This window comes from Prunus dulcis, chromosome 2 (assembly GCF_902201215.1).
Source record: "Prunus dulcis chromosome 2, ALMONDv2, whole genome shotgun sequence".
NCBI lineage: Eukaryota > Viridiplantae > Streptophyta > Magnoliopsida > Rosales > Rosaceae > Prunus > Prunus dulcis.
In genome coordinates this window covers 23,187,125-23,203,723 of record NC_047651.1, presented here as the reverse complement: position 1 = coordinate 23,203,723, position 16,599 = coordinate 23,187,125, and the positions used below count along the sequence as shown (strand labels likewise).

General features: G+C 37.3%; 5 protein-coding genes across 7 annotated transcripts; 2 read left to right on the top strand and 3 right to left on the bottom strand.

Moving 5' to 3' along the window:
• Positions 1-1,656: 1,656 nt before the first annotated feature.
• On the bottom strand, positions 1,657-5,351 carry LOC117617881 (polyadenylate-binding protein 1). The gene is made up of 6 exons (XM_034347485.1): positions 5,080-5,351; positions 4,882-4,984; positions 3,792-3,862; positions 2,892-3,083; positions 2,659-2,783; positions 1,657-2,115 (listed from the first exon to the last, which is right to left on the bottom strand). The coding sequence occupies exons 1-6, from the start codon at positions 5,200-5,202 to the stop codon at positions 2,070-2,072; spliced, it is 660 nt and encodes a 219-aa protein (XP_034203376.1). The 5' UTR covers positions 5,203-5,351; the 3' UTR covers positions 1,657-2,069.
• Positions 5,352-7,620: 2,269 nt separating this feature from the next.
• Positions 7,621-9,980, top strand: LOC117617877 (cell division cycle 20.2, cofactor of APC complex-like). The gene is made up of 8 exons (XM_034347480.1): positions 7,621-7,753; positions 7,909-8,007; positions 8,258-8,449; positions 8,537-8,806; positions 8,919-9,021; positions 9,117-9,433; positions 9,540-9,704; positions 9,821-9,980. The coding sequence occupies exons 1-8, from the start codon at positions 7,679-7,681 to the stop codon at positions 9,962-9,964; spliced, it is 1,365 nt and encodes a 454-aa protein (XP_034203371.1). The 5' UTR covers positions 7,621-7,678; the 3' UTR covers positions 9,965-9,980.
• LOC117617880 (superoxide dismutase [Fe], chloroplastic) lies at positions 9,935-12,722 on the bottom strand. 2 transcript variants are annotated; one of them, XM_034347483.1, is made up of 9 exons: positions 12,512-12,722; positions 12,365-12,417; positions 12,135-12,209; positions 11,518-11,706; positions 11,010-11,181; positions 10,791-10,909; positions 10,651-10,677; positions 10,504-10,527; positions 9,935-10,395 (listed from the first exon to the last, which is right to left on the bottom strand). In XM_034347483.1, the coding sequence occupies exons 1-9, from the start codon at positions 12,600-12,602 to the stop codon at positions 10,186-10,188; spliced, it is 960 nt and encodes a 319-aa protein (XP_034203374.1). In that variant the 5' UTR covers positions 12,603-12,722; the 3' UTR covers positions 9,935-10,185. The 2 variants fall into 2 exon arrangements, with proteins under 2 accessions (XP_034203374.1, XP_034203373.1); XM_034347482.1 differs by having other exon boundaries at positions 9,966-10,395; positions 12,135-12,212; positions 12,512-12,671.
• An 881-nt stretch (positions 12,723-13,603) lies between these two features.
• LOC117618636 lies at positions 13,604-14,485 on the top strand. The gene is made up of 2 exons (XM_034348298.1): positions 13,604-14,233; positions 14,367-14,485. The coding sequence occupies exons 1-2, from the start codon at positions 13,619-13,621 to the stop codon at positions 14,472-14,474; spliced, it is 723 nt and encodes a 240-aa protein (XP_034204189.1). The 5' UTR covers positions 13,604-13,618; the 3' UTR covers positions 14,475-14,485.
• Positions 14,486-14,492: 7 nt separating this feature from the next.
• LOC117618634 (metacaspase-1-like) lies at positions 14,493-16,592 on the bottom strand. 2 transcript variants are annotated; one of them, XM_034348296.1, is made up of 6 exons: positions 16,565-16,592; positions 15,836-16,195; positions 15,415-15,745; positions 15,204-15,324; positions 14,894-15,097; positions 14,493-14,730 (listed from the first exon to the last, which is right to left on the bottom strand). In XM_034348296.1, the coding sequence occupies exons 2-6, from the start codon at positions 16,182-16,184 to the stop codon at positions 14,674-14,676; spliced, it is 1,062 nt and encodes a 353-aa protein (XP_034204187.1). In that variant the 5' UTR covers positions 16,185-16,195; positions 16,565-16,592; the 3' UTR covers positions 14,493-14,673. The 2 variants fall into 2 exon arrangements, with proteins under 2 accessions (XP_034204187.1, XP_034204186.1); XM_034348295.1 differs by lacking the exon at positions 16,565-16,592 and having other exon boundaries at positions 15,836-16,443.
• Positions 16,593-16,599: the final 7 nt, after the last annotated feature.

Sequence of the window (16,599 nt, the reverse complement as noted above, 5' to 3'; positions counted from 1 at the left end):
ATCCCTAACGTTAATATAGGCACTCTTAAATAGTCCATCTGTCAAAAAAACTGATAAATCCAAAGATATAACCGTCAAATCAATTCAAAATTATAATATATATATATATATATATATTTTTTCCTTCCCTTCTCTCTTTCGTTCTTCTTCTTCCTTCTCTCTTTCTTTTCTTTTTCTTCTTTCTCTCCGCCAGATTCCTTATCTCTTCTCTCTCTGTTGATTGCTTGACAAAAGGAAGGAAATATAAGTAAAGGGTTAGGTCTCTTTAGTTTCACTCAGAACTACTTCATGTAAGATCTCTAGAATGAAAACTATAAAATTCTTTGTCGTGAGAATATTATTGATGAAAATGAAAATTTGAAAATGAGGTCCATTACAGCAGCATTTGTTGGGAGAAACGTGGATAAATTTCACTTGTTTTTTAGTAGTTTTCAGATTTGAATATAAATGCTGGTAAATGTTGCTGGATTTTGTACTGTTGCACTTTACAGCCTCAGGTTTTTTCATTTCAATTGGAGGGAAGGAGATTTTTATGTAAGTCGGACAAGTCTTGGCTGGAACCTGAGAAACTCTGCCAATTGGTGGCCTAATAGGGCTGGCTTAAGTTACCATTAAAACTAAAGTTAATTTGTTTATATTATAATTACTGTCATCAATAAAGAATCTTAGAACCAAAACCAGGATTAGGCGATTGGCTCCTCGTTTCTGAAACCACTAATTTCCTTGGTTGAGTTGAGTCCATTGTTTTACAAACAATTAAGTCATGTAAATGACAATGTTGCCTCTGTATTTAGGGTGGTGTTCATGCATCAAGCACACACCCTGCCATGTAATTTGAGATAAGAAATCTGGCGGAGAGAAAGAAGAAGAAAAGAAAGAGAGAAGGAAGAAAAAGAAAGAAAGAGAGAAGGGAAGGAAATAATATATATATATATATCATAATTTTAGATTGATTTGACGATTATATCCCTGAATTTAACAGTTTTTTTTGACAATGAGACTATTTAAGAGCACCTATATTAACGTTAGGGACCATGAGTGATACAAAAAAACTTTAAGAATGCAATCTATAGTTTCGCAAACGTCATGGACGTTTTGTGATAAAAAGCCTTTTTAGAATATAATACAAGCGATGGTCTAAACTAGTAAAAGGAGAGGGGGGTTCTCACACGTGCATTACGACCAATTCTTGTTAATTGTCCAATTTTTGCACTCATGGTATATTGATATTCAGTAGAAATTCAACGTCATTAAAACAATTTCTCGAATTTGAGATCCCAGCTGATAGGATAGGATAGTGTTTTTGTTTGCTTGTATCAAAATTGATTTTGAAACAAGAAGGCATTGCCATGTAACAACCCACGTTACTTGTCTAGTTTGTTCAGACCTAAACTCATTTTGAGAAGATATCTTGGGATGAGGATGCCTAAGAATGTGATTTAATCTGTTGGAATTCACATCAAGGGCTATAAACAGATCCCATTCATAAGCAATCGACACACAATAGACTCGGTCCAATTTCACAAGCTTCATTCAAGAACGGAGGCTAGAATCAATTTGAAACACTTCCTGTTCTGCACAAATCCTCCACCTGCGTTTATTTTATTGGAAAATATATGCCCACATCATGTCATTTGGACAAACAAACTTTTGTCTTGACCAAAAAAAGACAACTTTATATTAATAATTCACTACTCGAATTCATAAAATTGAATGCATAAACAGTTTCCTTCAATGTTGAAAAAAACATCCACACTGATCTTAAAACTACAAATCTAGCACAGAATTCTGTAAAAAGGACTCATCTCTAATACAGCATTTGCATATCTGCCTTCTTTCATCCCCTCCACACATGAACTAAACCATTTTGTGCACTACAAATTTGAGAAAGAATCAAGTTGGCCTCTGCCATGCAAATGATGGTTCAACTTCTTTTCTCCAGTTCCCAAAACTACAGATACGACCATAATGAAACATAAATGGCTCTTGCACAATTAGAATGGTATATGACCATAATAAAACATACATGGCCTTCACATAACGTGGCCACCTGGTGATGTTATTCATCATTAGTATGGTCTATATCGCATGGGCCGCCTGAACCTTGGAACCCTCCTGCATACAAGAAAAAACAAATCAATGCATAAGTATAGAAACAATCTTATTTGTATCTCAGAGTAAGCGAGACAAACCAAAACCTACAGTTTCCAGCAGTGCAGCTAAGGAAATAACACAAACAAGCAGCCAATATTGCAGCCTGGTCAATTTGTCAAAGGACCTGCTGCGCAGCCTAGGAGAAATTGACTAGGTGCTTAAGATTGTCATAGTTTCTAGTTTTGACAGTTTCAGCTTATTCATTTTTTTCTCCTTTTTATTATATTTTTCGGAAGTGTGCGAGGCATGCAAAGTACAATATTACCTTTAGTATAATACCACTAAAGTCTATATACTCTCAGCAGCACATGTTGTGTGGCCTTATATCATTTCACATATATTTTGTGTCTTATACGAATCTAAAATCTACACTCAAGCACACTAAATGGTCATAAAGCAAGTAAAGGATGAATTTGATGGAGACAAATAGTAATTTCCAAATTCTCATGCCTCTTTGACTTCCTTAAAGGCAACCGAGTAGAACAAAGAGATCCTAGGGCTTACCCATAACCATACGCAGGAAAGAAAGGTGCAGCAGGTATGAAGGGCCTCCGAGATCGAAAAAATGGGTTAGGACGCCTTCCCCGATACTGTTTCATTCCAGGAACGTTTGTCCGCTTAGCAGAGACCTGTGAATATACCAAAACCAATCACTATAGCTCAAATGATTGACCAAGAAATTATTACTCTAATTCGAATGAGTATAGAGAACTATCTATATAAAATAAATCAAGTACCTTCAATTGACGGCCATGCAATTCTGATTCATTTAACAGGAGAGCATTCTGAACAGCATCAACTTCAACAAACTCAACGTAAGCAAATCCTTTTGGTTGACCAAACTTGTCGGTCAAAATTGTAACTCTGTTCACAGTTCCACAAGACTGAAAATGCTGCTGGACTTCCTCAGGAGTACATGCATAGTCGACCTGAAGTTAAAATCAAACAAAGTTCTCACTCTTGGTCTTGAGGCTTCCAGAGACGATATAAAATATCACATATGGTTACAATTTAGAAAGAACGTTGGACCTATTGCAGTTGAACTTAATCAAAACACAAAGGAAATCAAACTAATTTGAGACTGCATCTCAAAAACTACATAGAGCCAACTTAAAGTTGCTGGGGTAAATTGTTTAAAATTGCATTGAATTATGCATTAATGAATACCAAATATCATTAAACTTTTTAAGTTTATCAACCCAACTCTATCTGCACCAGAAATTATCTAAATAGTTCTTTCAAGATAGCATGGCTATGGAAGATAGATGGCTACGTGAAATTCAAATCTCAAACTACAACTTAATCAGGCTATGAAACCTTCAATAATTTGCAGCCCACAGCAAAAAAAAATCTAAAGAAACATAACAATCAGAGCGTAAATGGAAAAAAAGGCAACAAACAAACTCTATGGATGCCACTCAGTCCTAGGGAACTCCAAAAGCAACAAATAAAATGTCAGATAGGAAACTGAGTGATATCCTAAACTATGATATCTTCTAATTCTAAAAGATTGATCCCTACAAGAACTAATTTTCATAAGGAAAACGATAAAGAGGTAGAGCAGAGCATGCCACACTAAATATAGTATAATGAATTCCAACTTAAAATGAAACAAAGATAGGATTGTTGAGCCTCACATTACCAACATAGATGGATCGAGAATCCACCTCCTCCTTCTCAGCCTGAGTTGCAGAACCACTAGAGGAATCTTCATTCACAATAAAACACATAAAAACAAGAACTATTAGCTAATATTGATAGATATCATTACTTCAAACAATAAACCTTGAAGTACTTCAAATCTAGCACCATCGAACCATGGAAATCATGTTTTATCACATTTAAAGCATGAACAGTTCAAAACTACTGCTGATACACATTATAAAAGCCTATTGTATGACAGAAAGATTCTATAAGAACCATTGTATGTATAATTCAATCGTGCCCTCGATGGGCTGACCAACAAAGAAAATACAAATGACACACAATTAGACAACAATGGCAAAGGGTGGAGATGCAACTAAGAGAATCCGGTTAGTTATCATATTAGAGACACAAAATTATGCACTAGAACCAATCGGGCTTAATATAAAAGGACAGTAACTCCTCATAAAAAATTTCATGACAACAAGCGTACACGTATGCAGAACAAAATCTACAAAATCCCAATTATACAATATTAGAAATCTTGGAACTTGGGCAAACGATCCATTTAATCAGCGACAAACAACTGACAACCAAGGTTGGCGCGTCAAGACTCGAAATAATTAAAATTTTCCTGTCTTTACAGTATCTTATATAAGAGAACAATAATTCTAGCATAACTATTCGAGACGGTACATGTGCACGTGCACATACACACAACAAACCTACCAAACTCCAGTTGTACAAAATAAATGACTTTCCAATTCGGGTTATTCACCCAATTAATCAGTGCCAAGTGACAACGTGGTCGGTTCAACGCATCAATATTCAAAAAAATCAAATTTCCATGTTCTTTTAAGCTTTTATGTAAGAATTCACCAATCATACAGCACAAAAGGACTACAAAGTGGATTCTGTCCTAGCATTAGCTAAACAGTTATCACTGAGCTCAAACCCACAAAAGAATCAAATGCAGCCTAACCCTAGCTCAACAAATCACGCCCACAATACCTAAAGAAAGCAAGAACAAAAAAGAACACTAAAACTTGGGTTTCTAATGGATGAATGGGAGGGGATTGATACCTTGAACAGCGCCCATCTCCTTTTCGACCTTGGCCTGCATGTCGCGGAGAGCGCCGGCCTCTTCTTCTATCTCTTTGAGCCGCTTCTTCATGTCCTCCAGCTCCTATATCACAACGAAAAACCGAACCTAAATCAACCCAACCGGTCCAAACAAACAAGAAGCTACCAATCGAGATTTACGAGACTAAATTGCAGTACCTTGGAGTTAGGGTCGTCGTTGTAGTCTTGGTCGTCGTCGGCCCTGGAAGACATGTCGACGTCTTCGCCGTCGTCGGCTGGGATCTCGCCGCCGTAAACCTCGTGCTCTTGTTGCTCCTCCATCTCTCTCTCTCTATTGTCTGTGTGAGTGTGATTCGGAGAGGTGTGTGTCTGGTTTTGTGAGGTTTTTGGTTTGGGGATTATATATTTGGGATCGGGCGGTCGATGTGTATGGGGTTGGGGTTGAGGAGAAACGTGGCTCAATTTTGAAATTTTGAGAACCCGTGGGGGCACTTTGGGATTTTGTCTTTTTTATCCGTTTGTATTTGATTACCTCATTGGATTCGGAAACTCTGCTTGATGATTGCATTATTGCTTGCGTCGGGCTGATGATGAACGTATGAGATTGTACCACGTCGTAGAAAGAAAAATCTTGCGGTTGCGTTTCTTTTCTTCTCTTCTAATTCATTTTGCTTTAGTTAGCTGCCCTTAAACGACGTCGTTGGTTTTTATTATTCTAAGCTCTAATAATAAGAACTACAATTAATATTAAATAATTACTAAAAGTGTTACACAAAAACTACAATTAAATATTAAATAATTACTAAAAGTGTCACACAAATGTGATGCATGTGCGATATAATAGAAGTTATAGTAGGGATTAAAAGAATTACGTTAATGAGAGAACAAGTAATTACTATGAAATATAAAGTTTTAAGTTCATAATTGAAATTTTTTAAACTATTAAGTGCATTACATTATCATGTACATAAATTTACAAACCCTATTCTCTTAATAATATATGTGAGAGAACATATTATAGAACCAAAGGTAGTGAGAGAGATGTGATTCATAAAATTTGGTTTGGCCTATTTATCAACCTTTCATGTAAACATGAGAATGTTTGTCTTTAATTTGAGGACAGAAAAGATTCAAAACTTTGAATATTATCCAACGAAGTATAGAGGAATATCATTTTATCCATAAATAGAAGATGGTTAATTAAGATGGACGAAATACTATAAGCAAAAAACTGTTTTATGTTATGATGACGAAGTTAAGGAACCGAAAAATAGATACAGGTCATTTTTATCAAGGAATTTTCATAATTCAGTGTTTATATGATTATTTTGTGTCCATGCCTATAGATGAATTTTGCCAAATCACGTTGAACTTCAAAACTTTCAGTTTCTTGCATTCTGATAGATAGATATATGTAATGAATGGGCCTTTCTTTTCCTTTGTATGCTAACTGTAATGAATGTGTTTCTACATAAACCTGAAAAGGTAACTATCTATAAATCAAAGCAAAAACCTTTAACCAAATGGATCAAGTGATGAACCCCAAAATCTTTGTTAGTGGCCAAGGCATTGACTTTAATTTCAAGGTGGGGCATTTCAATTTGGTTGATGTTGGTGTTGCCCCACTAGAATCACTGTTAGCATAAAGTGAAGGACTCTGGTTGGCGCATGAGCAGTTAAAAGATGCTTTGATTTGCATTTAAAAACCCAAAAGGCCAAAACCCATCACTCTTTTTTGGCCAGAAATAGCAACTGGGGATTAACCTGTTTGAGGCAAGAAACCAATTCTTTATTATTATATATATATACATACCATTTCGACTTAAAAGCATTAATTTGCATCGCCATGACCAAAACTCAGCTGTGAAAGCATTTGTTTTTTTTATTTTTTATCGAAGAGTCAAGAGACATATGTGATCAAGTTGGCTGATCAGTGTGGCAGATTGACCTCCATGGGTTTTCCTTTTCCCCCAAAGAATATATTCCATCATGTCAGCCAAATGGTGCAAACACACAGATGAAATAATAAAAAAGATTTGGTCTGCAATATTTCTTTGTCTTTTACAGGCTATAAATAGAGAGCTCAAAATGCAATATTTTTCATCCCATTGCAGCCTTGCAGGAGGAGGAGAGAGAGAGAGAGAGAGAGAGAGAGAGAGAGAGAGAGAGAGAGAGAGAGAGGAAGGGAGGTCTAACATGAGAGCAAGAGCCTAGTTTGGTAGCCAAGGATGACTTGCCTGCTCTACCAGAGAGACCAATTCTCCATTGGTGTAACTTTGTTGGATTGGAAGCTTCTGTTTGGCCAGGCAGTCATCCAGGCTAAACTGACAGGCTCTTCTTCCTCATGCCAGGCCTTCCCTTCTTCCATGATCAGAACTGGAGAAATGAGGGTTCTTTCTTGAAGAAAAGGTGTGACCTTTTTCATTTTTATTGCATTATTGCATTATTGCATTATTGCATTATTAGCAATAAGGGTTCTTCACTTCTTGCAATTGCATTATTAGCAATAAGGTGTTGGGCTTGCTGGGCCTGGGCCTGAGCTTTTAAAGCCCAAGTAAACCCTTTGTCTTTTTATTCAAAACCCAAGTTCTGCCTCATTATTGTCTCAATAGAAGCAACGGTTGGATTTCCACCATACATAAATCTATTTGGCGGGAGATGCCATTGTTTTAGTTAAAGATTTTTTTCTTCTTCTCTCTTCTTCTTCTTCTTCTTCTTCTTCTTCTTTATTGCCTGGTGAAGAAGGAGTTTGTTTATTCTCTGCATTAGCAATTAGAGAGAAACCAGTTCATCAAAAATGTGGGAACTTCAATCGGATTGGTACTCCCCTACTCGCCTGAACAGCAACCCCATTACCCAATACGACTTTCCGGTACAAATTACTCTATACATTGCCCTTTATCTTCAGCAAGATTTTACTTTTCTGTAACCCTTTATGTCATTCTCTTATGCTTTACTGTTGCTTTGACGTTTGGTTGCTGATTTGTTCTTCTTTGAATTTTGGGTTTTGTGCATCTGCAAATTTAGGGAGATCGGTTTATACCCAATAGGAGTTTGATGGATCTTGATCAAGCCCGCAGTTTACTGTCAAACAGGACAACACCAAACCGGAACTCGAATTTCAATGTAAAAATTAATTGCTTTAGTCATTTTTAGTCTTTTCTGATAAATTGATAATTGGGTTTTAGTTTTTACTTCAATTTGGAAAAAAAAAAAGAAAAAAAAAAAAGGACTATCTTTCTTTTGGGGTCTTGATGTTTTTTGAATGTTGCATTTTATCTTCTGCTGAATTTCAAGAATTGGGTATGTCGTAGTTGCATTTTAGTTTCTTGTAAACAATTCTTGAACTGATATCCTTAGTTCTTGGGTCTTCCAGGAGGTGTACAGGAAGAGCATAGAGGACAAACTGACTTTGGATTCAGAAGGGAACCCATTTAGGATGTTGGTTTTTAGGGGAAGTCCAAAATCAAACAGAAAGTCCATTCGTTGTGTTGATCTGATGCGACAGGATGAGGCAAAGGAATTGGATGGTAATGGTAAACACCATGAGCCTCGAAGATTGCCTAAGGTACTGCAAACATATCACTTTTTCCTTCCCATTTCCTTCTTGTTTTGCTCTCTGTGATTACTTTGTTCTAAGTGTGGAATGCTGAAGGGGGAAGCTAGAATTCTGGATGCACCAAACATAAGAAATGACTTTTACATGAGCACCATGGATTGGGGGAAGAACAATGTCATTGCAATTGCTTTAGGCAAAGATTTATTCCTTTGGAACGCAGAGAACCGAGAGGTTCATAAGCTGTTGCAAGTTGATGATCTGAATGATTTTCCATCAAGTGTAGCCTGGTCTCAAGATGCCAAAACTGTAGCAGTTGGATTTAGGCGTTCAAAGCTCCAACTGTGGGATGCTGAGACTTCTAAGCTTGTAAAGCTCTCTCAAACACCTTCTCATGCTTGTTAAATTTATTCATTGTTTTGAAACATTTAGTTGATGATGCAATTCAAACCATTTTCTGGTTCATCTTTTTTACACAAAGGTTAGAAGCCTAGAAAACCACAAGGACAGGATAGCAAGCATTACATGGAATGGCCACACATTAACATCCGGCAGCCGCGACAAGTCCATCATCAACCATGATGGTAGTCCACAAACAACCTTCCACCTTTAGCAATTCTATTCTGATTCTAAATCATTGATTTAATGGAAAAATTCACTGAAGAAGCCTCTTTGACAGTCAGAGCAGGAAGCAATGTGACTTGCCGTTTACGGACACACACTGAAGAAGTCTGTGGTTTGAAATGGTCAGGAGAAGGCAATGTATTGGCAAGCGGCGGCAATGAAAATCTTCTGTACATATGGGACTCTTCCAAAATGAACTCACAGAGATTCTTGTTTCGTCTTAAAGACCATCGTGCTGCAGTCAAGGCCCTTGCATGGTGTCCTTATCAGTCTGAAGTGCTAGCCTCCGGGGCAGGCACGAAAGATGGGTGTATTAAGATATGGAACACAAAAAAGGGAACCTGCATCAAAAGCATTGCTACCGAAGCTCAGGCAAGTTATAGGATTTGATCTCCATTTTACAAGCTTTCCATGGTTTTCATGTTTTCATGTTTATGATATTCTAATCAATTAATATAACTCTGTGCTATATTTCTAGGTTTGTGGACTGGAGTGGAACAGGCATCACAAGGAGATAATGAGTGGCCATGGCTATAGTGCAAGCGAGCTCATCAAGAATCAGCTCTGCCTTTGGAGGTATCCCTCCATGGAAAAAGTCGGAAGCTTGAATCGCTACACATCCAGAGTCCTTCATCTTTCTCAGGTTTGAAAACCCAAAATTTCATTTTGCAACTCTTCTGGGTCCTTTTGACTATCCCATAAGCCTTTGACATGGTTGTTTTTTTTTTTTTTTTTTTTTTTTTTGTTTTTTTGTTGCAGAGCCCTGATGGGTTAACTGTGGTATCAGCTGTGGCAGATGGCTCTCTTCGATTTTTGGAGGTCTTTGGACCACCAAGCATTGACAAATCAAGGATCTCCCCTCTGGATGGTCTATTGTCTCTTAAGATTTCTCCCATAAGATGATATATGAATACAAGATGAGCAACTTTATATTTTGTAGAAAACCACAGAGAAATACATGCTCCCCTAAGATCTTAAATTCTATCTACTCGGGTGAAATAAAATTTAGTACATGCCGCCCAAACTCGAATGACCTCTGTATGTATCACATTTACTGCAAACCAGAAGGCAACCAACCCAAATTGTTTCCAGTTTATCTTCACTGCCAGCAAAATAAACTGAATTCATTCAGTCTCTGAGTCATCACTCTTGTTGTCCACATAAATCTCTTCAACTTCGCCATCTGATGTTTTCTCCTCTTCCTCTCTTTTCTTCCTTTCTTCTGCTTCCTCTCTTTCAGCAGCTCGAGCCTTTGCGATTTCAAGCCTAGAACTGACTGCTTCCCACGATACAAGTTTCTCCAGAAAGATTGATATGTAATCAGCCCGTCGGTTCTGGAGGAAGAACCAGAGATTTAGTTGTTAGATGTACTTGTATCGGACAGAATGCATAGATCCCTTCTCATAAGAAGGAAATTCATATGTTCAATAAAGGAGGCTCACCTGAAAATCAAGGTAGTAAGCATGCTGTTGAAACAAAAACAAATTTTCCACAGTGATTTAATAATCAGTCAGTAATGGTTTTTACCAAAATCACTATAAAATATAACTATTTTGAAATAGGAAGAAACATTGGTAAAGGTCAAATACCTCCCAAACATCAATAGTAAGGAGCGGCTGCATGAAATCAATAACAAAAGTCATTATACATATTTTCCTATAGAGTACTATATTGATTATCTTGACATGAAAAATGAGTTAGGAAGAATTGAATAAGTCATAATACTCACAGAATAATCCCAAATAAGGGGGTTTACGGCATTAGGACTCTTCACAACTACAAGCCTCTTGTCTTCATCTGATGGTTTAGGATTTACTGCATTTCCAACATCAAGTCTATTTGCTTTATCTGGAAAAAAGAAAACACTAGGATATATTAGCGTGCACCAAATTCAATGTGATAGCAGAATTCAATCTTAAAGATGTCAAATGGGAAGGCAACCACTCACATGCAAGCCATGCCCAACCAGAACCAAACTGTGTAGCTGCAGCTGACCTTAGATCTTCAACGAATCTCTCAAAAGAACCAAAATCTCTATTAATTAATTCTAGAAGTTCACCTGATGGCTTTCCTCCACCACCTGGTTTCATTGATTCCCAGAAGAAGTCATGGTTCCAGATCTGCAAACAGGTAAAAAAGCAATAGGTAGTTAACTTCAGGAATGACTCATAGAAAAGACTGCTTCTGTGTGCAGTATATGTATGAGTAATATACTGATATAGTCAATCTAGTACATGCTTGAAGTTTAAACAAATTGTCACAGACACCTCAGGTGGATTTCATTAGTATCTACCTTAACATTAAGTACTTATAACTTCACCAATATTGAATTTAACAATAATTTTGACGCAAATGTACAATTTCAAATTGCAATGCATTTCCCCAAGCACCTCAAAACATTATCACATCAAACAATTCAAGATAATGGTAAGCATTCAATCTCATGGATAGCATACCTGTGCTGCATGGTTGAAAGGCGGGAGAAGATCCCCCTTGTTGTATGTAGCAAGTATGATATCTTCCAATGACAATTCATCTAGTTCAGTTCCTGCTATTAACTTGTTTAGGTTATCCACATAACCCCTATGGTGCTTCCCCCAGTGATATTCTAAGGTCTCCTTGCTCATGTGCGGCTCCAGTGCATCCTGCTCAATATGAAATATCAAAGCAGTGTTAAGATTTAAACAATATTGGCTCACATTGTCATCTAAAGTGAACCAGCACCCCGAATTCTACTGCCCATTTTCAGCCAAAGTTGCTACAATGTTCAGTATATTTGTCCTAATAGATTTCCATTCAATATAGTAAATAAAAGATGAAAGATTGAAACTTGATTGAAAATTTTTATTTGTAACAAGAATTTCTACACCAAGCAGTCAAGTAAATTTGACAAACGCCAGGGCGGCTAGTAGTAATTAAACTTAACTTGAGCTAACACACACTAAATTTGGAACTTGGTGCATGAAGCCTAAACCCACTGGTAAAATAGGAATTATCTACTCAAAATCAGCTTATGTCTTTTAATGTATAAGAAACTTTGCAAAGAGAAACCTCATAACTTTTAGTATCTTACCAGTGGATATGGAGGAGGCTTTAGCTCAAATTGGGCAGTAACACTAGTGCCACCGGCTTTCCTTCTGCATTGTCTCTGCTTTGACAACATTACAATTCCAAATCAAATAAAACAAATTTATACATAAAACCAACTCAAAATTTTCAAACTTTTTCTCGATTTTCTCAGAAACCAAAGGAAGCCCATTTATGCAATTGTGAAACGAAATCAAAATTTGGAAGTAGGCGAACCTGTTTCTTTGGCCATTGCAAGCTTCGAGCTGGTCCCAGACTTCCACGAAGCCCTGCAAATTTAGATTAACCATTAAAATTCAATCAAAACCCATTTGCACACTAAGGAAGAGATGGAGTGGGGAGGCCGGTAATGAGTCTAATGACCTTGCCATGATGGAACCAGTGCGCACGTTAGCGAACTAGGCTTGGCTAGCGCTGTTGTTGCCGCTACTGCAACTGCTACTGGTGCTACCATGTCCAAAAAGTTGAAAACTTTGGATAAAGCGGAACGCTTTTAACAGGGGGACGGTTTTTATATTTTCGGAGGGGCTTCAATTCAAGTGTGAAATATATCAACTTCGTTGGGTCTTATGTGTCGACATGGTGTCGCTAAATTAGGTAATGTGGCACTTTCAGAAACAAAATTAAGATATATTTCTGTTGATACATCGAGGACAAATTATTACACTAGCAGCCATGATGTAGTTCTTGGTTTAGTGGTATTTTATATGTAAAATTTATCAATTTTGTTGGGTCGTATATGTTAACATAATGTACCTAAATTAGGTAATGTGGCACAGACAAAAACAAAATTAAGTTACATATTTCTGTTTATACAAGCTAGAAGAAATGATTGAGTTCGCAATGACCAACTAGCTATTGATTTATTAGTATTTATCTTTCTAATGTTGAAAGAGGTTTTAAGTTTAAAACTTCAAATAAAAATAATAATTATTATTAGGTATCAACATTTCAATGATTTGGCTGGTATTGTTCTGATATTTTGTTACCTTCTTAGACAATAATTACATATATAAATAGTAGAATTAATGGAATAAGTACATCTAATTTCATTGATAAACATCCAATGTTTCTTCAATGAATTTCTTTATTTCTTTGATAAAAATTAAAAAAATTAAAAAAAACATTGATAAACATTAATTAACCAATACTGAAGCCACATAACTGTGTTGAATTCTAAAACGACGCGTCTGTTCCATTGATTCGCACATCATCTGTCTGGCATCTCGGGAGTTCAAAGCAAACCCAGTGCCATGTGACGAAACGACGTTATGCAGAAGGTGCCAAATAGCCAAAAGATGCAACATTTCACATTTATGCAACAAAGTTTCGAACAACCATCACCAAAACTTACAACCAACCCATTTTGCTTCTTCTCTCAGTTCCTCCCTCCATTACAATCTTGGATTTTGGTCTTCAATGGCAGAAGACATGCAGTTTGACCAATCAATTCAATCACCAAACACTGTAATGCCTTCAACACCTCTCCAACTGTCTGGTTTTCTCAGTGGAGACACCATTGAAGTCAAAGGGGACACTGGGAATTTGAAATTCTCAGTACAATTCAGTGTGCAGAAAAAACATACACCTGATCATCAGAACCACAGCCTCCTCAACTCTCTGGATGCAAATGCATGTTACCCAGAAAACCATTTCTCTGAGAATTCAAGTTTTTCTTCATATATGACCCCAAATGCTGTTCAAGAAGTGGAAGATCACCAAAGTGCTTCTTGTACACAACCTTCAAAGGGTAATGAAATAATTGAGTCTACTGAGACAAGAAATATTGTGACAAGGCTGAGGAGTGGGGTGATGTCTCCTGTCAACTATTTTCCTCCAATATCATCAGGCAGGAGTTTAATGAGGCCTTGTTGTGGTGGGAGTGAGAAATCAAGGAAGAAAAACAGAGGAAAGCTTGATGTGTTTGAGAGACTGCTTAGAAGGCATAGTTCCCCTATAAAGCCATGCACTTCTTATTCTTTCTTTGTGATGGCAACTTGGGGTGTTGTTAAGTCCTCTTCATTTGGTGAAACAAGTAAGCAACTTGGTCGAATGTGGTGCCAACTCCCTCAAACCGAGAAAAGGGTCTGCATTGCAATCTCTCTCTCTCTCTCTCTCTCTCTCTCTGATTATTTTCAATCATGAACAATTCAGCTTTCTTCTTTTAGTTTATTTTGGATGGAAAAGAGAATTAAAATATGAAAATATGTTTTTGTAGTTGTACGAGGAGATGGCTATGAAGGACAATGCAAGGTACAAGATGCAATGCATGCAGTTGATGGGAAAGCCACTCAGAGTACTGCAAAAAGGTAGAAGAAGTGGATAGCAAGACATGGCTTCCAGATGTTTATTATAATTTATTATTAGTATTTTTTTACATTTCCCTTTTCTCTTGACATGATGAGATGGTTTTAGCAATTTGTAATGGGGTTTTTCATATGGGATTTAGCCTGTGGTTTTCTGGTGTTGTGGACATTGTGCATTTGCTTATTATATAACAGTAGAGCTAAAACAGATGATAAAAATCACAGGGAGAATGGCTTCTTCAGCTTAAACTTTTCACTTGCAGTTAGCTGTGGCTCCTGCAGAAAAGGAGATAAATGAAAGTTGAAGATTATGAGGTCAAGTTTATGTAAAGATAACCAAAAACGCACACATTTATTAATCCAAGCAAAATACTGACAACAAACAACAGAATTTCCGATGTTTTAAAACTAATTTGAAAGCATTGACAATCATATGTACCTGTGTAAACCCGGCAGCAAGACTCCCTCTTCTAGTCATAATGAGAGGAGGAGATGTCCCAGTGGCAGTGTCTTCATTCTCTGCATTGCGGATGGTATATTGCATTGAACTCAGGATGTCTCCATATGTAGTTCCATGTCCATGCTCAATGGCTTGTATGAAAGAGAAAGTCATTGCACCAGTTGGAGTAGTATTTGACAGAGCCTGTGCGTACAAAATTAACATTAGCCCTGTTTCTTTTATCCGTCACTTCTAAGCAGAATAATTAGTTTAAGAAATTATGATGGTGTCTTAGATTTTTTTCAAGTACTGAAGCATCAGCAGAGGTCTGGTGATCATCACAGCCACTGAAGCAAATAGCCTTCCCACCATTTGTCCCTTTCCAAACACCGGATGGAGGCCGATGGTCCTCCCACAGATATCTCTTACTTCTGCATCCATAAAACAATACTAAAATCTGGGATTGAACTTAACCACATCAGATTTTAAGCAACAAAGGTATTAAGCTGTGACTTAATTACCTGTCCATTCTACAGAGGAATGGCAAATCTAGAGCAGTACCACTATGGCAAGCATCTATAAATGCATGGAGCTTAACCCCATGAGGAAGAGGTCTGACAATTATTGCATTGATCTCATTGTCCGAAATCAGTTCCCCAGTCTTAAAATCCAACGGGCACAGGTATTCATCATATCCATCCACCTCATCCCCAGTGTTGTTCTTCTTGCGTTTTCCATGACCGGAATAATGAAATACTAAAGAATCTCCTGGTTGACAATCTTGCACAAGCCAATACAGAGCCTTTATCATATTTTGTTTGGATGGATGCCTATCAGGATCAGCCTCTTCTTCTGCAAGAGTACCTCTCAGCTAGAGATTTAAGATCAGAAATATTTATCTGCATAAAATTTTTAGGAACATTGTTTCCACATCGAAATTACCAGTGAGCATGAGAATGGAGGACTCTGGGAAGTGGAACCTGTTGACAAGCAAATACCTCATGCAGTTTGCATCGTTAATGCACCCCTTAAGCTCATGCTTGGAGTTCTTATAAGACACAGCACATATCACAGCTCGCTTGCATACACGGGCGAACAGAGGTGGCCTGGGCGGCAAGTGGCTGTAAGGGGGTGGAGGCAGGGCGGTGAGTGGCAGTTGATGAGGTGGATAGTGGTGGGAGTAGGAGTATGGAGCTGTATAGGTGGCAACATGGCAGCACATGGAGGGTGGGCCTGGTGGTAGTAGCTGCACATTTTTATGGCATTTTGAGCACTGAACAGGCATCGACATAGTGAGAGAGTCTGAGGGTAAGGGAAGAGAAGATGTTGTGATCATTGTCCTAAAAATCATGGGACTTTATACATTTACATTCCAACTTCTCATGTTAATTTTATCAGATTCGAACATATCTTTACTTTCTTTTTACTTTCATCCGTGATGCTTTTGGCATCTTCTTTTTTGCTACAATACTTTACATGTTCTTGGATTCTATTCTGTTGGAATATATTTATATGCATTTGCCTCTTTTTCATTGTTTTTTTTATCTTTCTATTGTAATCAGTGTCACTATAAATGACATGTTATACTCCATTATATCTTCACGATCTATGCATATGTGAAAATTCAAGGACAAAGAATAAGAACTTTGTGGAAGAATTCAAAATACATACCCAAGATCTATGCTATCAAATAATTTGAAATGCCT